At 44.1% G+C, this 25,696-nt stretch overlaps 1 protein-coding gene across 5 annotated transcripts in view; it reads left to right on the top strand.

Annotated features, from left to right (window-relative positions):
* The window catches only part of plcb3 (phospholipase C, beta 3 (phosphatidylinositol-specific)), a 75,635-nt gene extending 50,233 nt beyond the window's left edge, over window positions 1–25,402 (top strand). For 2 of the 5 annotated variants that reach the window (XM_079599838.1, XM_079599842.1), the window contains 10 exons: window positions 102–137; window positions 250–359; window positions 1,145–1,254; window positions 1,342–1,431; window positions 18,018–18,177; window positions 18,302–18,378; window positions 18,456–18,536; window positions 19,220–19,280; window positions 20,130–20,216; window positions 22,062–25,402. In XM_079599838.1, the coding sequence (XP_079455964.1) occupies window positions 102–137; window positions 250–359; window positions 1,145–1,254; window positions 1,342–1,431; window positions 18,018–18,177; window positions 18,302–18,378; window positions 18,456–18,536; window positions 19,220–19,280; window positions 20,130–20,216; window positions 22,062–22,349 (1,100 nt within the window). In that variant the 3' untranslated portion in view covers window positions 22,350–25,402. The remainder of the gene's footprint in view (window positions 1–101; window positions 138–249; window positions 360–1,144; window positions 1,255–1,341; window positions 1,432–18,017; window positions 18,178–18,301; window positions 18,379–18,455; window positions 18,537–19,219; window positions 19,281–20,129; window positions 20,217–22,061) is intronic. The other 3 variants (XM_079599839.1, XM_079599841.1, XM_079599840.1) reach the window with 3 other exon arrangements.
* The last annotated feature ends 294 nt before the right edge of the window (window positions 25,403–25,696 follow it).

Here is a 25,696-nt window from a genome sequence, read left to right as displayed (position 1 = left end):
GCCATAATGTTAGTCATGTCAGTTTTGTGTTGATATCTACTCATGACTATGCATGTACTGTCCATTAAGTGACCTGTATGTTCGTGTATAATATGTTATAGGCCCAAAAGAAGATCTAGTCAACAATATTGTTAAAGGTAAGATCATACTCACCATCATCCGCTCTTCTTCATCAGTCACTCGCCTCCTGCAGAGCACTGAGAGAGGTTTCGAAATATCATGGCCAAACTGTGCGTTTGTGTTTTGCAGTTATCGAACCTCAGTCTATTGATGAGCTCAAACAGCACGCCTCCTACCAGAAGCTGATGAAGAAGCAGGCCAAGGAACTCAAGGAGTTGAGCAAGAAACATCTGAAAAAGGTCAAAGGCACTTAAATTACGGTTTATGTAAGGAATGTACCATCATGGTCACGTTCAACCATGGGTGTGTAATCATTTTTAGCTAGATAAAAGTTCTTCAAGATCAATTTTAAGGTTGGGTTGAGAAAGCCTGGCGTTTAGCAAGTTGCTAGCTTTACACTTGTTTATGTCAAGAAATTTTTCATTTGTAAAACTGTTGCTTGTAAAACTGGTTTCTTCTGCCGTTTTTAAGCGTCTTGCGTTGAAACTCCCCAAGCCTCTGTTACTAATTTGAAAGTCTTACTTTAGAACTGGGGTTGTTTCTAAGCAGTTACAGTGTAACAATGTTATAGAGAGAGAGAGAGCATGATTTAGGTCTGCCGCGGCTCTCGGTAGATAGCAAAGTTAACTTCATTTTTCAGTAGCGAGGCAAGAGCATCATTATTTAGTTTTTAGATGCTTTTATTGATGTTTTATTTAAGTAATGAGCTAGCTGGACAGTCAAATGTTAAAAAGCACTTTGGAGAAAATCTAATTTGTCATTTCTAGTAGTTTTTATGGCTTTTTGAAGGTCTGATCATCTGATGGAATGATATGGAACGGAAATGCAGTCAAGAATTATTCTGTTATAGAAAATGAACAACCTTTAAACATCTATCAGCCAATCTGAATCGAGCTTTCAGAAGTGCTGTGGCATAAGAATGGTGAACTGATATCAGAGCTGTAGCGCTCTAATAAATGCCGCGGCAGAATAAAGGCCAAAGAAAAAGAAAACTTCTAAAAAAGAATGTGTATGTGTGTTTCAGATGTGGGCTCTCAGTAAGGAACAAAGGACTCGCTGTACTCAGCTGAACTCTGACCTCCAGAGGAAACGAAGTCAGATGGAGAAGCGTGTGCGCACCAGTCTGAAGAAAAAGTGAGGGCATTGACGTTTTAACCTTAATTCATGTTGGCCAGGTAGTTATTGTGACAACTGTTTGCTCTTTATTTCATATTATGAAAGTGAAAGTGACATGACGTGTAGCCAAGTATCGTGTCCCATACTCGGATTTTGCGCTCTGCATTTCACGCATCCGAGTGCACACACACAGCAGTGAGTATTGAACACACTCATACTGCGAACACACACACACCAGGATAACTTTTTTGCTGCGGCCCCCGGGGAGCTATTGGGGAGCGCTTATTCAGCGCTGTTCATTCAGGTTGTGGGTTCGAGTCTCAGTACTGGCAGGAAACAGCGCTCTCTTCATTCACTCCTCTACCTACATTTCCTGCTGGTACTGAGACTCGAACCCACAACCTGACTGAACTGCTCTCTCTTCCACCCTTAGGCCCCCTGATGGGTATTTTACATGTTTAAAGCAGGGAAACGAACAACACCAGTAGATAAACGCAGACTGACTTATTTTGATACAAGTAGCCAAACAAACAATCTGACCTTTCATAGAACATCTGAACTTTTTAGCAGTTGTCCCATGCTCAATGTCACAAATTAGCTTATTTGATTAGTGGACTAAAAATAGTGCAGAATCTGAAATATTTCTTCACTTTACTGTAGAACATTTCTTTGTTATAAATTGGATCCAAATCCTACTCCGATTTTGAACTTGAAACCGGCCCTTGATTTAAACAACATTGGAGAGTGTTCACTTTGAATAATATCTTTGTGAATTAGTGTAGCGGAAATGACTCTGTTTAGGGGATTTCTTAACTCCAATGAGTCACTATATTCATAAGATATGAATATTTATGTTGCATACATATATTAAATTATTTCCAAATATGGAATGAGTCAAACGTCGCCTTATATTAATACTTAATACGATTACTCGTAATAACCATTAATATAGGTAGGTTAATTTATCTTTAATCAGGGGAATTTAGGTAGAAACACCGTTCAGTTATTTTGCACACGTATGTCCAGCAGACGTGCACGCGAAATTTGCATGGGGAACCACCAGTCTGTAACACCGTCAAATATTATTTCTGTGGCCACTAGAAATCATATTTTCGTGTTCTAGACAATTTAAGTATTATTTTATAATAGGGTAGAGCTTTTTGGTAACTTGATACGCCTTCAGGGACTCAATAATGGAACATAGATAGACAGATTCAATTCAAAAGATTAATGGAATTTAATGTAACACAAACTAACGGTTATAATGTACTAAATCAAAACACACATGAGTAAATATGCATAATAAACAAACAAACTAAAATGATCGCGATGAGAGAGAGAGAGAGAGAGAGAGAGAGAGAGAGAGAGAGAGAGAGAGAGAGAGAGAGAGAGTTAGAAGTTTCTGTGAGGAAATCAGAGAAGAATGAGAACTTTGACAAAACAGGTTTTACACAGTTTACATCAAAATGAGACCCCAAAACCTTAGCAATATTTAGACAATCTTAACAGCAGTTCTTTCAGATGGTAAATTTAAGAATAATACGTTACTCTGTCCGTGCCCTTTCTGGTGCGTCTGTTTGGGACTGACGCGTGCGGTCACGTGGAAGGATCTTCAAAACGAAAGTGAGGAGTAACTCAGGTTCGGAGCGGACGCGTATTTTGTCAAGTTAACTTAGGCTTAGGCTGGTATTCTCTTAGGAAGAAATACCGATTTGAGTTAGAGTATCAAGAAAATAAAGACTTAGAATAAAAACGAAAAGAAAGCAAACGAAAGCAAGCTTGTGGTGAGTGAGAAAAGTCTCTCTCTGCTGGAATACTGCACTGCACGCAGAGGAGAGCCGCGCGCTACGTTTTGAAGAGATTGAAGTCACGCCTCCCTCCTGTGTAAGGACCAATGGCTTTGGGGCAGGCGTGACCAAAACCCTCGTGGTTCGCTAAGAAACGCCTCCCAGGGCGGATGCGCGTTGTAGATTAAATCTGTTATAACCTGATATAAATGGCAGAATGCATAATTTCATAATTTGAGTTAAAGATTCGAAATCAGTAGTCTTCCTCGAATACAACCATATCAAAGATTGCTTTTCTGTGATTTGCTAGCAAGAGATTACATGATTCTATGACTTGCATGAGGCTAAACAAACATTTCCATCCTTGATTATACAATACACTTAGTTATAATCGGTCTGTGTATAGAGATCGATGACATACAACACAAATACATTTTCAAATACATTGAAAGGATTGATTTTTTTGATCACAGTGTCCATGGACCAGATCGTCTGTGTATGTGTGTGTGTGTGTGTGTGTACGGTTTGTTCAGAGTTCGTTCAGACCACGTGTTTGAACTTTGTGCTGAGCTCCGGGGAAATACAATGTATGTGTGTTTTCTGAAATTGATGTAATTAGCAGGAGCGTACAACAAGACACTGTCCTATTGTCTTAAAAGGGTTAATCATTTGTTAATGATCCCCTGATCGCTGTGGACCCCCATAGGGGAGTCGTGAAACAGACTGAGGTTTGTTGGTTTTCTAACAGAGCTTGTCTGTGAGTGAGTCACATGTCCGGCGCCATGGTGTCCCTTGTGTTGCAATCCAGGAAGGACAGAGTCGTGTGTGTAGATTAGATTTGATTAAATTAAATCAGCAGCACATGGTTCATCTGACATAGGCTACATATCCCCCCTGGATGAGTGATCAGGGCTTGTATTGGCCTGGTCGAGTCATCCTGGTACCCATGGTCAGATGGCAGGTGTATGGATGGGAGGAGGCTGAAGAGGGTTTACTCAGACTGAGGGCTGAGTTTGATGAGGTCTTCGACCTTCTCTGACGACGTGTCATCCCTTCGAGGGCCCTTCCGGAAACTTACGGCGACTGCCTCGGTGAGTTTGGCTGTAGAGGTTCGGTTTGCGGCGACTCTCCTGAATAGGATGAAGGCCAAACCCAAGGATAGAGCATGTCCGAGGATGGTGGAGATGCACACGGCAGTGTCCGCTGCGTTCCATGCTTGGATGACAGGTGAAGTGTTCAGAATGGGTAGTCGGGACAGGGCCTGCAGGGCTGAGTCCAGGGAAGTTATGTCTACAATTTGTGACCCCCCTTGTGCAATCCACCTTTCCAGTTCTGGATCTAGAGTGAAGTTCTGGTCCCTGAAGAAAGACGGAATCTCTAGTTCGGATTCGTATTCTTCACTGGGCAGATGGTACAAGGCTAGGTCGTCCAGGTGGAGGATGGCTCCTCGTGGGACTTGAAGCCAGAAACTCTGATTAGGCAGATTGACACGTGTAGCGGTGTCGTGTTGGTCGTAGGTCAATGTCGCTGACCTCACTGGGGTGTTCACGAGCCATCGGTTTCCCACAATTTCGGCTTGCGTCTCGGTGACTTGGCTTCGGGGTTTAGCATCAGCCGGACAACGTGCGTCGTTGGCCAGGTGTTGCAGGCCGCAGATTCCATCCGTATTGTCCCTGAGAAAAGGTTTGCTGGGACAGAGATAGTGGATGTCTTTGGTGAGTGTGCACATGTGCAGATTTGGGGCCAGGTACAGCTGTGGGTCGCTGTCATGGTAAGCTACTACTTCTGGAGTCCGGACTTTAAACTGGGTGTCACTCTGCCAGAATCCGATGTTGACAACGTCTTTGAGTCGGTAGATTCGGCTTGATTCTATAATGGGCAAATTGAGGAGAAAGCCCACCTCTCGCTGTGCTGGGTCAACATACAGTGGGATGGCACTGCCCAGAGAGTAGGCAAGATGGGTCTGTATTGGATCGACGGGTGCGGAGATGGCGGAAGCCAGCACGGTTTGCACCATGCTCAAGGGTATTAGATATGGCGGGATTCTACCCATGGCTAAACTGTCAATGGAGGAGCTCACTTCTCGGAGCATGTCGGTCATTAATGCGGTGACCAACTGAGTTTGGGCAAAGTCATTTTGGAAAACTGTGAACAGTTGTTTCATGGAACTCACAGTCTGGTTTAACATGACGCTGTGGGTGTTGAGGACTGTGATGGTTCCTCTCAGTGTCTGGCCTATGGTGGTCAGGGATGCGCTCTGTGTGGTGAGCTGATCTTTCAGCTGTGGAAGTTCCGTCTGGATTTCTGCTACATGTCTTCGTACTGTGGCTATATTCACGGCGTTGACACTGGACATACCAATGTTGAACAGCGTGCCTACGGCAGCAGCGGCTCCGAGCAGCGCTCCCAGGAACCGTTTGGGACGTTTGTTATGGCCTCCCAGTTCGGCCTGTGTGAGGGTCACCTTCTCGAGTTGGTTCAGCATGTGTTCTACGTCGGCGTCGGCGTGGGCGAGGGCAGCTTCTGTCCATCTGGCACCTGCCCAACTGTACTGGGCGACTGACTTTGGGTAATGTGCTCGGTAGACATTTCGAGGGTCGAGTCGCACGTACACCTTCTGGGTATGGGTTCGGCAATTCGTGATAAGCAGTCCGGGCTGCTCTCTCAACACGATTCCCGAGGCCGGTGCTGGGGAGATGAGGTCGGGTGGCGGCTGGCTGCTAGTCGTCTGGAAGCACATGATGATCATCCACAGCAGCATCCTATTACAGGCAAGAGAGAGAGGTGTGGAGGAGAAGGGAGAGAGAGAAGGCACAGGTCAGCGGGGTTGTTCAGGGTATTATGAGACAGTTGTTCTGTTGAGACGACGGTGGTTGAGTCTAGCTCGCATTGGCTTCTTCCTGTCTGTCCCTGTTAGAGGTCACATATCTCTTAATCTGATTGCGGTGGACCCATCTGAGAACTGGTTCTCTAGGCCCCCGTTTTTGCTGGATTTGGTACGCTACAGGGGAAAGTTTGTTCACAATCTCATGAGGTCCAGTCCAGTGGGGCAGAAACTTTTTTGACAGCTGCTTGGGTGGCAAGGCATAACTGTAATACATGACTTTGTCGCCCACGCTGAGTTCCTGGTGTGATGCCTTTCTGTCGTAATAGGCTTTCTGTCCTTCTGCGCTGGTTTTCAGATGTTGCTGGGCGAAAGCGAAAGTTGTTTTCAAGTGTTTGTGGAGCTCGTTCAGGTATTGGGACGTGGTGTAGGCGGTGATGAGGTTGTGGTCTCCTGGCTGGTACAACAGGTGTAAGGGCAGAGTCATCTGCCGCCCAGTCATGAGTTCAAACGGGGACACCCGTGTTGATTCCTGCGGGGTGGCTCGGATGGCCATAAGTACCAGGGGAAGTTTCACATCCCAATCTTTCTGATTTGCCGACACATACTTTCTCAGCATGGCGACCACCGATCTATTAGCTCTCTCGACTTGCCCTGATGAGATTGGCTGGTGCGAAATGTGAAGTTTCGCTTGCACCCCGAGGCATCTCCAGATCTTTTGCATGATCTCGGCTGTAAAGTGAGTACCTCGGTCTGAGTTTACTCTTAGTGGCAGTCCGAATCGGGAGAAGATGTGATTCATCAGGAGGTATGCTGTCGTTTGGGCAGTGTCGTTGGGTGCTGGTAGACATTCTACCCACTTGGTAAACTGGCACACCACCGTGAGAAAATACTTGTTCCCTCTTGTTGACCGGGGAAGGGGTCCTACCCAGTCAATTTGGAGATCTGACCACGGGAACGTGATTCCTCTGCGTTGCAGTGGGGCTCTGTGGTTTGGGTTTGACGGTTGGAACTGACAGCAGACTAGACACTCTCTCACATACTCGGCCACGTCCTGTTGCATACCTGGCCAGTATGCCACCTGTCTAAGTGTGTCATACGTGGCTCTGGTACCGTGGTGTCCAGCATATGGTGTGTTGTGAGCGTGCGTCAGCATTACCCCCCTTTGGCCAAGTGGCACCACGAGCCTGGGCGGTGTGGTGTCATCGGGGGCAAACCACAGAATGTCGTCGCGCACACGGAGCATGTGTCTGGAGTTATGTAGGTGTCTGAGTGCTGAGTCAGCAGTGATGGCATCAGGTGAGATCGGATGGCAGGTGGGGTCGGATAGGTGGTTCTTAATTGTCTGTATGGCAGAGTCTGATGCTTGCATTTCAGCAATGTCGTTGTTGGAAATCTGCGGGGTCAGCGATAGCAGCTGTGACGCTGGGGCTGTAGCAGGTAAGAGCCGTTGGCTGCGGGTGAGTACAGCAACGGTGGGGGTGGGTGTCGGGTTTGGGGAGGACCACGGTTCACCGTGTAGGGCGCCCGCTTTTGCGAGGGCGTCAGTTTGGTCGTTAAAGTCTTTGTCCTGGCCTGGCAGTTTAGAATGTCCTTTCACCTTTTTCCAGTACACTGTGACATCGTGTGTGGTTGTGATGTTCTCACATTCCTGGAACAGGTGCTGGTGCTTGACTGGTTTGTTGTTTGCAGTTTTGAACCCATTCTGTTGCCAGGTCGGAAGATGGCACACAAAACTGAGTCTGGCATAGTTAGAGTCTGTGCAGATGAGAAGTTCTTTGATGTTGTGGACTGCAGCGATTTGCAGAGTTATGAGGATGGCTGCTATTTCTGCATATTGGGAAGACTGGGGACCCAGGTTGAAGTGTTGTGGTGGGCATGGGTGGTTGTCGACCCACAGAATACCTGCACCTGCCTTTAGGATGCCCTCGCTGTTGTAGGAGCATCCATCAACGTAAGCTGTGGGCATACCTTCGCACACATTCATGTCGAAGTACCTGTGACAGGTCAGTTGTGGCTGTTGGGGCTCAGGTGTGTCGAGTACTGCAGCAGGTGAGATGTTAGCGCAGTTCTGACATGCAGCCAGGCCGTTCCCCAGAGCAGACTTGTGATTCTGTGCATATCGGGCCTCCACGTTTCGTCCTTGGAGAGCCATTAGCCAGGTAGCGATGCGTGAGTTTGTGACCACGCCGTCTCTGATACGTTGGCTGTTTAGGAACATTACGGGCTGGTGGCAAGTCTCTATGATGACCTTCTGTGCTCCGATGTAACTGGAGAAACGCTGAATGGCCCATACGGTACAGAGCAAAGCTTTTTCACAGTCTGAGAATTTGCATTCTGGAGGCAGGAGTGTCTTGCTGGCATAAGCGACCACCTTTTTGTCTTGGTCGTGCTGTTGGTATAAGCCAGCACTGAGACATTGGTCCGAGAATCCAGCTTCCAGGTGGAATTCTTTTGTCGGATCGGGGTAAGCAAGGCATGGAGCGGTGCATAAATGTCTTTTTAGTTCTGCCATGGCGTGTTGCTGAGCGTCTGTCCAGACGAAAGGGCAGTCTTTCTTTAGCAGAGCTGTTAGAGGCCTGGCGATGTCTGAGTAGTTTTCAATGAACTGACGTGAGTAATTGCATACACCCAGGAAGCTTCGTAGTGCCGAGACGTTAGTGGGAGGCTTGATGTTTTGGATGGCATGAATACGATTTGATTGTGGTTCTATGCCCTGGGATCCGATCAGAAGGCCCACGTAGTCAACTTTGGTACGGCACCATTGTCCCTTATGGAGGGCTATTTTGGTGCCCGCAGCGGATAGCTGGTTCAGAACATAGTCTATTTCTTTCAGGTGGTCGGCCACCGTCGTGCTTTTCATGAGCACATCATCGACGTAGATCAGATTACCTCTCATCCTGGCGTCTGGGCAGGCTTTGTTAAGGAAGATGTTGAACTCAGCTGGTGAATTGGCGTACCCGAACGGGCACCTATTGAAGGTGTATTGTCGGTTGCCGAATGTGAATGCCAGCTTGTGTTGGTCCTCTGGGTGCACTGGAATGGTCCAGAATCCTGAGGCCACATCGAGTGTTGAGAAGATAGTGGCACCTCTGATTCGAGGTAGTTCTTGTTCAAGTTGGGTCATGGGCCATCGTGACAGCGGCACCTGTTGATTCAGTTTTCGATAGTCAATGGTGGGCCTCCATTTCCCATTAGGTTTGAGAACGGGCCATATGGGAGCGGAGTAGGTACTGTTGCATGGTCTAATGACACCTTTCTCCAGCATGGACTCGATGATTTCCTGCACCGGTTCATGCGAGGCGATGGGGATTTTGTACTGCTTGACGAAGGTGGGAGGAGCCTCCGGGTGCGTGGGAATGCGCACCGTGTGGAGGTGGGTGAGACCACAGTCTAAAGAGTCTTTAGCAAAGGATTCTTTGAATTTGTAAAGGACTTGTCGGAGCTGCTGGCGGTCTGTATCATCTTTAAGTGCATCGGCATCCAGTAGGATTTGCTGCACCTGTTGTTCAAAACCTTGATACGGTTCTTCAGTGGGTTTGTCATCGGTCGGGTTGGCTTGACAAGGCATCGCAGGTGCATTCGTTTCAGTGTCAGGCTGGTGGGAAACTGTGTACACTGCGAGGTGTTGGTCCTCTGTCAGCTCTGTTCTGCACACATGGTCTTTGGCTACTGACATGACAGATGTGATGGCAATGAATTGAAAGGGTGCTGTGAGCAATGTGTCATCTGCATGCCCGTCAGGTAGCAGTGCAGGCGGGAGGGGCCCTATGACAGGCAATGTCAGTTCAAAGTCATGAAAGTCGTGGCTCACTAGCCATCCGAGTCGGTAGGCTCTTGGGATGCTGATGTCAGTTGCTGTGCAGTTGTTGAACAGAATGTGGACCACCCGAGATGACACTTCGATGAGGGGTGTGGCTTCGAGTGTGAGTCCGAGTTCTCCAGACTCGGGTGAGGGCTGGAAGAAACCCAGGGTGTGGTTTAAGGTTTGGCCACGACGCAGGTTGAGCCGCACTGCGACTCCTTTGGTATAAGCAGGTACCACCGTTCTTTGTTCGTTAATCAGAGTGCAGACTTCTGTGATGGTCTGCCCAGACAGCAGGTTGTCAAGAGTGAGAGGGACAGGTGGCTGTAAAGTCAATGGGGCCCATACAACGTCGTTGAACATGTCCACATGAGCTTTGAGACGAATCAATAGATCTGCTCCAATGTAGACCTCGTGGGCTGGGTCCGGAAGGATCAGGAAGTAATGTGTCAAACACCGATGATTCCATTTCAAGTTCAAAACACAGATCCCTTTTGCAGATATCATGGATGATGGATGCGAGTTCAAGGGGAAACGTGTGCGTTTGCTAGAATAGGGCAGATCTGGTGTGTTGTCCATGATGGTATTGAAAAGGGAGAGGCTTATGGCTGAGTTGTCTGCCCATAGTGCCATAATAATGTCTGTTGTGGTTATGTCCTGCAGCTGCAGGTCAGTGTCCACTTGGGGGCAGTAGTGGTCAGAGTCTTGGGTGGTCTTGAAAGTGCAGAGTAGCGAACTTGAACTTTTCTCAGTTGTTGTGACTGTGTTCTCATGGCTGGCAGAGGGGGTTTCCGTGAACCCTGTGACCTGACAGGCTGGCTCAGCAGATTTGTGTGGCTGAAAGGGGAGGGGTTCGCGCACTTGACTCCAAACTTGGAGGTGTTTGAAGTCCAACAAAGGCTCAAAGCGATCCAGCAGGTCCTTGCCTATGAGAAATGGATAAATGTTCATTGGAGAGACGTAGACGGGATGTACTACGCTCATAGGACCGAGTGCAAGCAGGAGCGGTACAATGTTCTTTAGTTGGATGTCGTCTTGGCTGTAGGATTGCACTTTTAACTCACAGGTGTGGAAATTTAGAGTTCGATTTTGTCTTTGAGCGTCACACTTCAGTTTTTCAAAAAGTTGAGCAGAAATTAGTGTGAGATCAGAGCCGGTGTCTACCAAGGCTTCTAGCTTAGTGTCTTTTTCCAAGGTTATGGTTAAGTACAATTTTCGTGCCACTCCTTTCTCAATGAGATTCCCGAGGAGCTTTGGTGTGGGGTCTTGTGTGTTGATTGACAAGCAGTGAGGGTAGGTTTCGGGTGGCTCGTTTTGGGTGCAGATTGTCAAGACAGCACTGTCTGGTATCTCGTTGTGAGGGCTGCTGCAGACCTGTTCATCAGGTGTTGTTGTCAGCCGGAGTGACTGGTAGGTGTTGTCAGTTTGTGATGCAGCAGTGAGTTTGTTAGTTGGTGACTGACAAACAGTGTTCTGGGGGGAAGTTTCCTGAAGGGGGTGAGTGGAGCTGCTATTTTGTGATGTAACAGCGAGGTTCAGGGGTTGCGTTTTCATAACAGTGTCTATTGGGTTGTCCACAGGAGGAGCGTCGTGAGTGGCGTTGGCTTTAGGCATACGGTGTAGTCATGCAGTGTCAGGTTTGTCCTTGTCTTCTTTGTGAGGTTTCTTTTGGAGAAACTCTCTCAGTACGCTCAGGAGTTCTGCTGCTTCAGACGTTGCTGCGCTGGTTTTGTTGGAGGTGTGCTCCAGCTTGTGTTTACCCGTGTCGCGTCGAGAGGTGTCCCTTGACCGGTTTTCTGGGCTTGGCGATCGGGGAGATGGGGGTTGGTCTCTTCTGGGTCGCCGGTCGGCTTCCCAGTTGCCCCCTCCCTTTTGGTGATGGGAGGAGCGGGGCCGGTCCCCAAATCTCCCGGAGCGGTCGTTTTGCTGTCTTGGACGGGCACCCCCTCGACCGCGCTGTCCTCTGCTGGCCTGGAATGGCCTTGACTCTCTGTTGACGGGTTTGAAAGTGGAGTTTTGTGCGCCCTCTAGTGTCAGTTCTGGGAAGTGTTCAGAAACAGGAAAAATTGTGGGGTGTTTTACAGTTTTTTCAGACACAGTTCTTTGCTTGATGAATGCTTTGTGAGCCAGGTCACGTAACTGTTGAATCGACATAGTCCGTGGACAGACGAGGACTCCCAGATGATTGCTCAAACTTTGATGAAGATTCCGCAGGAAGAGTGTTTTGAAATTGAGGTCTTCCTCCATGTTGGCCTCATTACGTGATCCGAAGTACACCTGTCGCAGGCGTCCGTAATACTCTTGTGGGGTTTCCAGCCGGGCTTGTTTGAGATCCATCGCTGCGATGATGCCTTGGTCTGACTCTGGATCGGAGAATTCGCGGATCAGGGCTTGTCGTAACTGTGGGTAATTCATTTTGATAGTCTCTGGTTGACGGTCTAGGAAACTTCTCACGGCACGACCAGATGTGATCCTGAGAAGGTATAACTTGTCCCATGTGGTGACGTGCGCCACAGTTTGTAAGTGAAAGTCAATGTCTTGTAAATAAGCATGCACGTCACTGCCCCCTGCGGGATTTGGGTTGAATGTGGGGATGTTTCTTGCCAACTTGTCCAGTTCTTTAGGAGCTGTGTGGTGGCTGAGGCTCCGCCCCTCCAGGATGGGGCCCTTGTGGCTGCTGGCTGGTGCAGGGTCGTGGTGCGGGCTGTCATCCTCTTCTTCAATTTTGGGGGTGTGGCTGCGGAGCGCAGGCTCGCTGGTGAGGGGAAACGAAGTGATGAGTGTCTCCCCTTCCAGCTCACCTTGCAGCTCACCCTGCAGCCTGTAAGAGTGTTTGAGTTCTCTGTGGGCCAAGTCAAGTTCATATTTAAGATCGTGTCTCTGCTGGGTAAGCTCTTTAATTTCAACTCGAGCTGTTTGCAAATGTTTTTCACAGGCCGTGGCCTTAGCGTCTCTGTCTCTTAGTTTACTGTGTGCTCTTTCAATAAGAGCTTCGCAATGTTGCAGTTTGTCGTTGAGTTCCTCCGAAGTTTGTTTCTCCGCCTGCATTTCCTTGTCCGTGTCCATCCTTAAGTCCTCCAGGGCCTTTTGCAGTCTGTCCACTTCCTGTTGGAGTTCCGGGCGTGTTCCGTCTCCGGTGTCGTTCTCCAGGAGTAGCTGATCCAGACGCTCCTGTGCGTGTTCCTTCTCCTTGCGGGCCTCGTCCCGTTGAGTCTGTAGCTTTACTTTTTCCTTTTCCAGATTGACGTTGTCGGTCTCCAGCAGACGCGCCTGTGCCACGAGGTAGTGAGCGAGGCTTCCGATGATCCGGCTCCAGTCTTTTGAGCTGTAGGCCTGCGTGGGGTCGTTGGACATGAGCTCGTCCATGTTGGTGTCCAGTTCCTGCCGGGTCAGGAGCTTTGGGTCGCCGGCGTCCTTGGACAGACAGCCAGTTGTCATGGCGCTCAGCCATGCATGAAGACCGTCCCACTGTTCCCCAGGACTGGATGCACGTGACATTTTGGCGTACTGTTGGCGAGACAAAAAGAACACAACACACACAAAAAGGGCAAAGACAAACGTGTTGGGAGGTCAACGAGTTCTTAGTACGGTGTGCCGCCTAAAGAACTTTTGGCTAACTGACCTATATAGTTTAGGAGGGTCGTCGTGTGACCCGAAATAGAGGCTGCTCAGTTGTCACTCTATTGCTTAGCTCCTTGGGGTCTCTTTTAGTGAACTGAAAGAGACAAGTCACAACAGAACATGCAGAGCACAAGGATCAGAAGATTGCGGGGGAAAGGGAAATTTTTAAGTAAAACAAAACAAATTATAACAGCGAAAATAGCACCTAGGATGTGTCTCCGGGAAGGTATCCGGGGAGATATCTAGGATTCTGTGTCTTGTAATGACTATAATTATTCTTATAATAATTTTTTTTTCAAGGTTCGGTTTACCTGCGGTGAACTGAGGTTACTCCAGTCGACCCCCCGCGAGCGCGATCAACTCTCCGGCGCCCCAAGCACCTGGCCGTCGCGACCTTGGATCCTTCGTTGCCCTTCTCACGGTTACGCCCTCTCAAACAGGGTGACTTTAAACACAACACTGGTAGTCCCAGAGATACCAACCGGCCGAACGTACTGCAAAAGTGGGCGCGCGTCACAGAACCCTCCAGTAAACTGGAGTGACAGGGGCTGTCGACGGTTTGCTCCGCCTCCCAACAATTGACTTGCACGCTGGCTTGGTGGCTGGTACTCCAGAGCACCAGATTGCTGACGTCACTTACTGCGTGCCGTAACCAATGGTCAGAGCTAAAAGAAACTCAAGAGTCACTGCACGGTCGGCGTTGGCACGTCAGTCGGCAGACTCGCCCACAGAGGACAACCAGGGTCTCCCACAATCCACTGCCGGTGCTACGATTTGTACCTATACGACACACAATATGGGATATGCAAGGGATTTTAAAATGAATTAAAATTTGCTTGCTTTTAAACCAAATTGAGTAATGTAAAAGTAATACAAACAAAACAAATGGAACCTGCGGTAGGTAAGGTGTTACCTATTCCCAAAGTAGAAGGTAGTTAGACAGGAGGAAAGTTATTGGAAAATAACCTAACCCGATCGGACGTTTAGCAGAGAACCAATGTGGGTGGAAGCAGGAAGAGGGGAGCGGTAGGCCGCTGCGACGGGTGCTGGAGCCTCAAGGGGGCTTACTTCCTCTCCGTGGATTGCCTTAACTGTTTGAAAAACTTAAATTTCAATTCAAAATTAATCGAAGTTAAATCCAAGTTTCAATTCAAAATCAATCAAAGTCGAATCCCAATTTAAATTTTAAAACTAATCAAAGTCAAATCCCAATTTAAATTTAAAATCAATCAAAGTCAAATCCCCATTTAAATTAAAAATTAATCAAAGTCAAATCCCAATTTAAATTCAAAACTAATCAAAGTCAAATCCCATTTAAATTCAAAATTGATTAAAGTCAAATCCCAATTTAAATTTAAAATTGATTAAAGTTAAGTCCAAATAAACCTGGGAGGAATTAACAAGAGATTAGAATGTTTCCTTATAATTATCGCAATACACACTGAAGTTGTTTTGTAATGATTATACAATAATACTTGGTGAAGGCCTGCTTGGGATTAGGTTACACAGAGTAAATTTGTGGCAGGCTGATAGCTGCCTTGAGAAGGGAGCTGCCTCAAGGGGGCGCTGTTCCCTTCAGGGTGATCAATGTTTGGAATGTGATGAATTAAAAGTGGGGAAAAACAAAACAGCTTAATGTGTTTCAATTTCAAATCAAATCTAAAACGCTGGGGAAAGAAACCAAAGTTTTTTTTTTTGTTTAGTGAAATAGAATGATTTCTAGTAATATTCACTGTAACGTAGAAGTTATTAGTAAATTGTTAAATCAAACAAACAACCCGCGGGCCATCGAGGCAGATAGAAATGGGAACAAAGTAGAGCAGAGTGGGTTGAGCAGAGGAGTGGCAGCTGACCTGGAGGGGTGCCGCCACAAGGGGCGCGCTTCTCTCTCCAAGTGAGCTACCAGTGGTTTTGGCTGAGAGATTCTATGATCAAAAGTTTTTTTTTTCAACTTCTGGAGCTCAAACTCGGGATAAAATGTCTCAGTCCAAAACAAAGAATTGTTCTCAACGATCTTAGCAAACTGTAAATGCAAATATGTATTTAGACAGTTTATTAGATAAACTTCTAATAACGTCGTGAATTTTTTTTTGAAAACACACTCGAGACGGAAATGAATGAACAACAGGTCTTTCCTGCTGTTGGCCACGAGGTGACAGTGTTGCGCTCACGCGGAACACAGTCACGTGGTGGTACTTTGAGAATGTTAGATTGTTTCAGCAAACACAATTTGTACGCGTGCAGTTCTCTTGCAAAACAAAAATCACACTGCAAATACAAGTTGAAGAAGGTCTCGGCGGACCTTCTGTGTCTGATCTTATACAGACACTGGAACGGGTTTCTCACTGGGTAGCTAGGCCAGCTCTATTCGCCCGTATTTATCGTTGCTAACGACATAAAATAAAGATCTTTTTTTTTCTGACCCGGAGTACGTGCTCTCCCGGGATTTACAGAATACCGGTAAATATGCCTGTGAACTTTCCTTTTGTTCAAAACAGGTCTTTCGACAGATTTACACGAAGACAAGCAAAAGAGATTTTTCTTTCCCTAACTTAGACTGTTTCGAGACTGTATACTGCAGTTTTCCACATCCAGGAAAATACTGGTGGATTACGTTACTGATACGGCTTTTGCCTTACTCAGTTCTTTGAGTCGACTTTATCAATACAAAATTTACGTGCGAATAAACATTAAACTTCCAAAATCACACATGAACATAAATCTGAATCTGTTCCAAAATCAAGTTTGAAAGTGCCCGCATTCTCCACCATATAATATGTAGCGGAAATGACTCTGTTTAGGGGATTTCTTAACTCCAATGAGTCACTATATTCATAAGATATGAATATTTATGTTGCATACATATATTAAATTATTTCCAAATATGGAATGAGTCAAACGTCGCCTTATATTAATACTTAATACGATTACTCGTAATAACCATTAATATAGGTAGGTTAATTTATCTTTAATCAGGGGAATTTAGGTAGAAACACCGTTCAGTTATTTTGCACACGTATGTCCAGCAGACGTGCACGCGAAATTTGCATGGGGAACCACCAGTCTGTAACACCGTCAAATATTATTTCTGTGGCCACTAGAAATCATATTTTCGTGTTCTAGACAATTTAAGTATTATTTTATAATAGGGTAGAGCTTTTTGGTAACTTGATACGCCTTCAGGGACTCAATAATGGAACATAGATAGACAGATTCAATTCAAAAGATTAATGGAATTTAATGTAACACAAACTAACGGTTATAATGTACTAAATCAAAACACACATGAGTAAATATGCATAATAAACAAACAAACTAAAATGATCGCGATGAGAGAGAGAGAGAGAGAGAGAGAGAGAGAGAGAGAGAGAGAGAGAGAGAGAGAGAGAGAGAGAGAGAGAGAGAGAGAGAGTTAGAAGTTTCTGTGAGGAAATCAGAGAAGAATGAGAACTTTGACAAAACAGGTTTTACACAGTTTACATCAAAATGAGACCCCAAAACCTTAGCAATATTTAGACAATCTTAACAGCAGTTCTTTCAGATGGTAAATTTAAGAATAATACGTTACTCTGTCCGTGCCCTTTCTGGTGCGTCTGTTTGGGACTGACGCGTGCGGTCACGTGGAAGGATCTTCAAAACGAAAGTGAGGAGTAACTCGGGTTCGGAGCGGACGCGTATTTTGTCAAGTTAACTTAGGCTTAGGCTGGTATTCTCTTAGGAAGAAATACCGATTTGAGTTAGAGTATCAAGAAAATAAAGACTTAGAATAAAAACGAAAAGAAAGCAAACGAAAGCAAGCTTGTGGTGAGTGAGAAAAGTCTCTCTCTGCTGGAATACTGCACTGCACGCAGAGGAGAGCCGCGCGCTACGTTTTGAAGAGATTGAAGTCACGCCTCCCTCCTGTGTAAGGACCAATGGCTTTGGGGCAGGCGTGACCAAAACCCTCGTGGTTCGCTAAGAAACGCCTCCCAGGGCGGATGCGCGTTGTAGATTAAATCTGTTATAACCTGATATAAATGGCAGAATGCATAATTTCATAATTTGAGTTAAAGATTCGAAATCAGTAGTCTTCCTCGAATACAACCATATCAAAGATTGCTTTTCTGTGATTTGCTAGCAAGAGATTACATGATTCTATGACTTGCATGAGGCTAAACAAACATTTCCATCCTTGATTATACAATACACTTAGTTATAATCGGTCTGTGTATAGAGATCGATGACATACAACACAAATACATTTTCAAATACATTGAAAGGATTGATTTTTTTGATCACAGTGTCCATGGACCAGATCGTCTGTGTATGTGTGTGTGTGTGTGTGTGTACGGTTTGTTCAGAGTTCGTTCAGACCACGTGTTTGAACTTTGTGCTGAGCTCCGGGGAAATACAATGTATGTGTGTTTTCTGAAATTGATGTAATTAGCAGGAGCGTACAACAAGACACTGTCCTATTGTCTTAAAAGGGTTAATCATTTGTTAATGATCCCCTGATCGCTGTGGACCCCCATAGGGGAGTCGTGAAACAGACTGAGGTTTGTTGGTTTTCTAACAGAGCTTGTCTGTGAGTGAGTCACATGTCCGGCGCCATGGTGTCCCTTGTGTTGCAATCCAGGAAGGACAGAGTCGTGTGTGTAGATTAGATTTGATTAAATTAAATCAGCAGCACATGGTTCATCTGACATAGGCTACATTAGTATTATTTTTTATTATAAATGGTTGTTTGCTGTTTGCATGTGCGCAGTGGGTCAGAGGAGCCCGTGCAGAGGGAATTGAAAGCGCTGGATCTGGAGCTACAGAGACGGACAGATGAGTTCAGAGAGGAGCAGCTGCAGGAGCTTCTAGCGCACAGACAGAAACAACATCAGACAGAGACAGGGGCTAAACAATGCCACCTCAAAGAGGTATGACAAGCATAACAATAGCGCAAAGACATCGCTACCACAGCTGCTCTGAGAGGCACTAAACACACACACACACGCGCTGCTAAAAATGCTGATTCTTTGTGACTCTGTGCTTCTGTCTCAGGCCAATCAGAAACTGAGGGAAATCGCCCAAGAATGCCAAGCAACCCAGATCAAAAAACTCAAGGATGTGTGCGACAAGTAAGAAATGTTTTGATTGTGTTTTGAGTTGCATTTGTGTGTTCACAAATGCTGAAATGTCACATTTCTACTTGCAGAGAGAAGAAAGAGATACAGAAGATTTTGGAAAGGAAGAGGCTAAACAGCATCATTGAGGCCAAGAAATCGGAAAAGGAAATGTTAGTAATGGGTTTTCTCATCTCGAAGACAGTGCTGCTTGTAGCTGTATGGGGTTAAATGGTTAATGGTAAAATGAAAATTATGTCATCATTTGTTCACCCTCCAAACCTGTATGAGTTTCTTTCTTCTGCAGAACACAAGAGAAGATATTTTGAGGAATGTTGATAACTAAACAGTATTGGTTACAATTAACTTCCACTGGATATTTCTCAAAATATCTTAATTTGTGTTTCACAAAGAAAGAAAATCACACAGGTTTGGATCGATATGAAGATGAATAAATGATGACAGTATTTTCATTTTTGGATGAACTCTTTAAGTGCATTGTCTCACCCTAATGTGTGTTTTCTGTTAGGGTCTACTTTTGTTCTGGACAGTACTGATTTTCATTATACGGACGAAATGCATTTACATCCCTTTAATGTTTTTTTTTTATTCTTTTAAAAACAATTTGACATGTAGCTCAGCTTAGAAATGTTCTGAGATGCCTAGATGTCTTTAAAAGCAACCATATTTATCTGTCCCATTATTGAAAGATAAAGATAAAAGAGAGCGTTTTTTGAATGTGCTCCTGATGTTGATCGAGCCATTTACTTCTGGAGAGTTCAGCATTGCTCTCAGCGTCTCGACTCAGCCCATGGTAAAGCACAAAAAAAGTAACCTTCTTCTGTCATTCACTTAGCAGGGAGCTGACCGAGATCAACAGAAAACACATCACTGAATCGGTCAACTTAATCCGTCAGGTGAGTCCTGGAAGTGTCTGGATGTATTGTTATTTGTGTAATGGCTCTTTTTTTTTTTGACGAACTGATATTTAAGAAAGCTCTGACTGGCTTAGGGACACCTTGTCCTAATTAGGTGCCACTCAAGTTTCCATTGTCTTTTTTTTTTTTTTGCCTGTCCTGAGAGCGTAAAGGACCAGACGCACCAAACTGGTATTAAAGAACTAATAGCAACAAAAAGCCTGCCTTGGTGTCATCGTCTGAGCCAAAAAGTTGTGTTTGAACGCACTAGTCAGTAGTCTGCTGCATGCGTCATTCAGAAGAGACCAGACGAGCTACGACTGTGGTATAACTCGTGAAACATAGTAGCGGTTGCTTGCTTTCGTCATAAAAAATGTTTTTCTTGTGCACTGGTTCACTAAGCTGAACAGCCAGTCAGAGTGATCTGTCCCACGGCTGGGTTACATCGTAGAGTCAACATGCTCAATTGGCCTGAAAAGCTGCCAACAGGGGTCAAGACTAGTGCCAATGCTGTGGAACACAGAGCAAATACTAGGTAGACACTCAACGATGGCCGACATTTGCCGATCGTCAGCTTGGTTTGTGTTACAGCCTTGATAAAGCACAAAACAATAAAATCGTAGCCAACCAGAAGATATTGGATATTTCTGTTTGTTTCATCGCTGGGTAGATCCATAGTAAACCTGACTGGTTTATTAGACTCAGATTATGGCTTGACGCTGTTATAGCTCCAGTCCTCACCTTGTTAGGACAAAGTGTTACAGAGCCATATAAAACATACTTGAGTACAAAAAATCGAGGTCAATCTTCCTCAAAATGATTCTTAATTCCTTCTCTCTCTTTGTGTAGATGGAAGTGTCTCAGGGGAAGCGTCAAGAGAAGTTGAAAGCCCTTCACAAGGACATCCTTCAGAAAATTGAGGAGGAGGTTCCACAGGTCAGTCCATTCACAGATCTATTCAGCCTTCAGTCCTAACATGCTAGTCCCTGTTCATATTGATCGATTCCTATTCTTTAACACAGAATTTCGGAAGTCTTCCTTACCCATAGTAGCGTTTGCCTAAATACCTTAGTTACAGAAGATATAATGCCAACCAATGCCAATCATCAAGAAAAAAAGCAATGGTCAATTCAGGTTATGAAAGCTTCTTGCACTATTTGAAGTAATGGTGGGGGATATCCCTGACACAATTAACCAGTAGGAATTTGACAACCGGTATAAATTTATTTTGCGTTGATTTTAAATTGTTCAAGCACAATAAGGCAAGAAAGAGAACTCAATTCAGTATTTGCACACAGTTCGAAAGACGGTTTTCTGAGCGCCTGCAATACAGTTTGTAAGTACTGAATTGAGTTATTTTTTCATGGCTGACTGCGCTTAGTTAGTTCACCCAAATATGAAAACTATCCCATAATTTACTTGCCCTCAAGCCATCCTAGTTTTATAGCACTTTATTCTTTCAACCAAACAAAATTGGGAGTTATATTAAAAAATATCCTGGCTCTTCCCAGCTTTATAATGGGAATGAATGGTAACTTGGTTTTTGAAGCCCAAAAAAACACGTCCATCCATCATAAAAATAATCCATAATGGTTCCAGGGGGTTAATAAAGGAAAATATTGATATGTATAACTAAAACCTATAATCACTGGCTTCCGGTGATGGCCATAAGCGGGTCTAGTTCCAGCGGGAGAGAGTGACCTCTGACCCGACGCATGATGTAGGATGTAATAGGAGCGTAAGCTTAAGGGAGAGTAGACATCTCTCACGGTTCAAACAAATAGGGCTGGGCAACAAACTCAAGCTCCTCTTTTTTTATTATCGGAATTCTCTGACATTTCTTTTTAAAAATTCTAATTTTAGACTTCTAATTCATAACCAGTGTTTTGATTTGCTCTATCCTCTGCATTTCCACGTTCGTCAATACGTTATGCGTCGGGTCAGAGGTCACTCTTCCATCGGAACTAGACTCGCTTACAGCCGCTACCGGAAGCTAGTGATTATAGTTAATAAAGTTATAAATATGGATATTTTTCTAACAAAAATGCATCGCTTTGCTTCAGGAGGCCTCTATTAACCCCCTGTGTGGATTACTTTTATGATGAATGGATTTGCTTTTTGGAGCTTTAAAAACTCAGGCTCTATTCACTCAATTTTTTTATATAACTGTCATCTGAAAGAAGAAAGTCATACACACCTAGGATGGCTTGAGGATGAAGTAATTATGGGATAATTATAGTTTGCCCAAAAATTTCAAAAGATTTACTCACCATCATGTCGGTTCAATTCTTTGGTTAATCTTCGAAACACAAATTAAGATGTTTTTAATGAAACCTGAGAGGTATGTCAAATCGAATATGTACTGTATTGGATCCGTACATTCACCTAATATATCTGCTGCTGTCAGTGCCTAGTTTTATCAATTAAAAGAGAAAATCACTCACTGATCTTGACTAAGTAACTTTCATAGCTTTAATAAGATTCTCTCTATATTTAATTCATTCAGTGTTTTATTTGATTATTATTTTATTTGATTATTTAATTTCTGCAGAGAACTGTGAAATGTAAGTGTTATTTAAAATGTTGATATCGTATTACAATCTTTTTTTTCCAGTAAAAAATTGCTATATTGTGATATACATAGTTATCGTGGAATAAAATAGCTTATTGTGATTAAACCTTGGTCATATCACCCAACCTTTTTGTTATCTCATAATAATGTTAATGAGCTATGATATTTTTATTGTGGAATGGCACTCTTAAATCCCCATGTCTTCGCAGAACCAGGTCCGTCTGACACGCGAGTGCGAGGCGGAGCTGAAGCTCTTGCCAGAGGAGGTGTCTCACTTCCTGCAGGAGCTCGAGAGCAAAGGCTCTCGTAAAGACACCCTGATAGGTCAGGCCAATGACAGCCTCAGCTCTGGCCCCTCCTCCAACTGCAGCACGCCCCCTTACACCTCCCCAAACCACAGCTGGGGGAGCAACATGGGCAATAACTCACTGCTGGAATCCTCCTCAACCTCAAACACTCCCGTCAAGTCAGAGACGGATACTACAGGAGTGTACTAGTGATACTACAATTTGTTTCTATTTGTTTTTCCCATCACTCTCTCCAATCCATTTCTGTCCGCAGTGGATTTAAAGAATAGACATAGTATTACGAAAACATTTTATGAATTTTTTTTGAGGATTTTTGTTGTTATTGTTTTTAAACCTGCATAGACTTTGCCACTGTCTGTCTGAATCAAATCTGACATCTTTTTATTTTTTTAAAACCAAAGTTCTGTTTTAATTGTGGATTTTATCCAGCTCTAATGACGTGGGCTCTCGTACATACTAACGCCCGTCCGTAAGACACCTGTGGAAACCAGAGGGACGGGAATTCTCCATTTCTGTTGTATATTTTGCACTTTGCAGCTTTACATGTAGTTCCACAAATCGTCCTGAAGGTGGAAGTGTAAATTTGACAGTAAAGAATTCTGAGGCTGTGATGTTAACGCTAGGCTTTTGCTTAATCTGGTGGTACGTGTTTACATAATGATGCACAGATGGACTATTGCTTTACCCACCCCCGAAAAACACAATTTCATTCATTTCCTTTCACCACTGCAGCCGAAACATCCTGACATGTGAATGTTTAGGTTTTAAATTCACTGTCAGAAAAAAAATCTACAAAAATAATATACCAACAAGGGAACAGTAGCTTGTCACAACTGGACAACTTTGCTCCTTGTCTATCCCTAAAAGGTGTATATTAGTACCTTAGAGTAGTAATATGTACAGTTAAAGTATTACAGTGAATCTTTTAGGGTTAAATATGGTGTTTTGTCCATTAAACACAGCAGTTGTAACTCTAAAGCTAAAATTTTTGCAAAAAAAAAAAAAATCTGGGTGTATATTGTGTTTTTGTCCCATGACTTAAATGTTTAAGTGCCTCACATCTACATATACAGTACTTGGCTTGAACTCTTTCACCCAGATAATTATTTCTAAAATCATGTAATCCCACTCGCTCTCTCCCGTACCTCCCCCGTATCCATCTCTCTGTCGGTTGGCTTAATCTAATCCCGGCTCTTTGTAATTGGCAGTGATCCCACATCTGACACTGTCTGAAATCCAGTGATGTCCAGGAAACTTCATGGGCCACTCCTTGTATCATTTGTCCAACCGCAGATGAATCCGCTCACGGCTTGGGTGCGGTTCCACTTTCGGATCCCGTCTCAGGGACTCTGCGTGCAAATCCCCCGTCTGGCTTCATCAAGGTCTATTCAGAGGCATAACGTGTTGCGTAATATGCAACAAAAAACAGCATATGAGGTTTTTTAATGTGAGATTGAAGCAAGACTTTTACAGCTTAGCTCCGCAATCCAGGGCTTTTTTTAATCCATGAGAATGCATGACGGTTGGATTTTGCCTTCCCGTACTGTAATCTGGTCTGCTGTCACCCTGCTCTTCCGGTTTACTTTTATAAATTGGGTCAGTTTTCTGGTTCTCTGTCCATTTGCGTCCCTTCCCCACCTTTCCTTTCTTTCTCTTTGTGTCTCTCAGGGCTCCGAGGCTCAACAATAAGACAGTTGGAGTTGACGTACATGCATTCAGTGCTAGCGTGCATCATTCACACTGTAATACCAGAGCATGAAAGTGTGTTTTATGATCTCGATCAAAGCACTTTGAGAAAGACAATGATTACAGCACTTATGACTATCAAACCATTACATCTGCTGAGTGAGTAACATAATATGCAACATGCACGTTACATTTCTTCTCCATGCGTTGATGAAAATATTTCCTAGAGTAATTTACAAAGTGTGTGTGTTTGTGTGTGTGAGGCAAGTGCTGGCTGTGAGAATGAACACTGCACAGTAGAGGTTAGAAGGCCAGAAGGCAAAAGGGCTGAAGTGAGATGGACAACACCATCTTTCACCGAGAAAGCGAGGGTTTGTTCGTTGAGGGTTTTATACGACTCGGCCCATTAAATGTGTTCTCGTGTTAAGTCAATAGCTTTATATACCCGTATAAGCAGGGATAAATGGTACTTGCATGTAAACATTTCCTCTCTCCACGTCTCATTATCTTTGGAGAGGGACATTAGTGATGTACATATTACCAGGAAATATTAATGTGTGTATTTCAGTCGAAACCACGTGAGAGTTCATATCGATCTACATATAATTCATTCCATTTTAGAGGTAAATGAATTTGACTACTGACTAGAGGAGAAGTCGTGAGTGACGTCTGTCTTTTTGCTTGTCTTAGGCTGATCTAGTGTCCCAACAACACGCACACGTTCTACAGTCGTCCCAAGCACCATTCAGCTGTCTTTTACTACCTGTCTGTCATTTTATTAAATTTTTTCGGTTAAAATGAGGTACAAGCGTTTAATGAGAAGCACCTAAATACTTTATGGCCTGTAATTTTATTATTTTTAAATTGTAGACACTTTGTGATTGTCATTTTTCTTACCGTGGCATGATTCTGTACCGTGCCTGTGTTATGTTTATGGTTGAATGGCACTACTTTATCATTTAAAAACCACAAAATTCCTTTCTTTTTTCTTTTTTTAAATCATGGGATTTAGAACCCCACTTTTTAGTGTCTTAAAATGGGACAAAATTCAGGTTGTTCTTCTGTTTTTTATTATTATTTTAATTTTAGCACCTTTTAGTTTGAAAACACTTTGCAAATCGTGTCCTGTAAATTGAGTTCTTTGTTGGTATACAGTTTGTGTTTTCAAAGCAGACATTAGCATGCTAATTTCAGTCTATAACCAGATGTCCTCAGGGGATGAGCCAGGCTGGTCCATCACACTTGTGGGCCCAAACTGAGGGATACTTTGTGTACTGAAATCTGTGAGGACTCTTTAAGGGACAAAACCTGCTTAACCAAGGGCTAACTTCTGCTCGGCCTCAGTTACAGCTTTAACCAAGTACATATCTCATAGTTTGTCTCTTTCTGCATGGGTCTCTTTCTTCTACTGAAATGCTCTTTTGTTAACACTGTATGTAGATAATGTATTGGTCTGCCTTGTTTAAAGGGAAAATTATTACTCTGGATGTAATTTTTACTGCCTCGATAAATAATATAACTGTACATTCAATAAATACAGAACATTGTCAAACGTGTCTTTCTTGTTGCTTCCCTTTTTCAGTTCTACTTTTATAAGATGAGAACGAGTTTTCAGATTGTGAAATGGTTTTGTTCTTGTGTGAAGGACCGATTACGTGACTTGATGAAGGTGTGTGTGAGACATTCCTCAGTTATGCAAAATTAGTTATTTGTATTGCTAAAAATGAGTGGAGAGCACAGACATGGAACATTTAGTAATATTTATGAACTATGATAGTATTTATTTTGCTTATTAGCTTATCTATTTGTGTGCTTTTTAAATGTTTTTACTGTTTAGCTTTTTATTTTAT

The sequence above is a fragment of the Phoxinus phoxinus genome, assembly GCF_949152265.1.
Source record: "Phoxinus phoxinus genome assembly, chromosome: 2".
In the NCBI taxonomy this organism is placed as follows: domain Eukaryota; kingdom Metazoa; phylum Chordata; class Actinopteri; order Cypriniformes; family Leuciscidae; genus Phoxinus; species Phoxinus phoxinus.
Note: the sequence above shows the minus strand (reverse complement) of the source record. Positions and strands in the feature narration are given on the sequence as shown.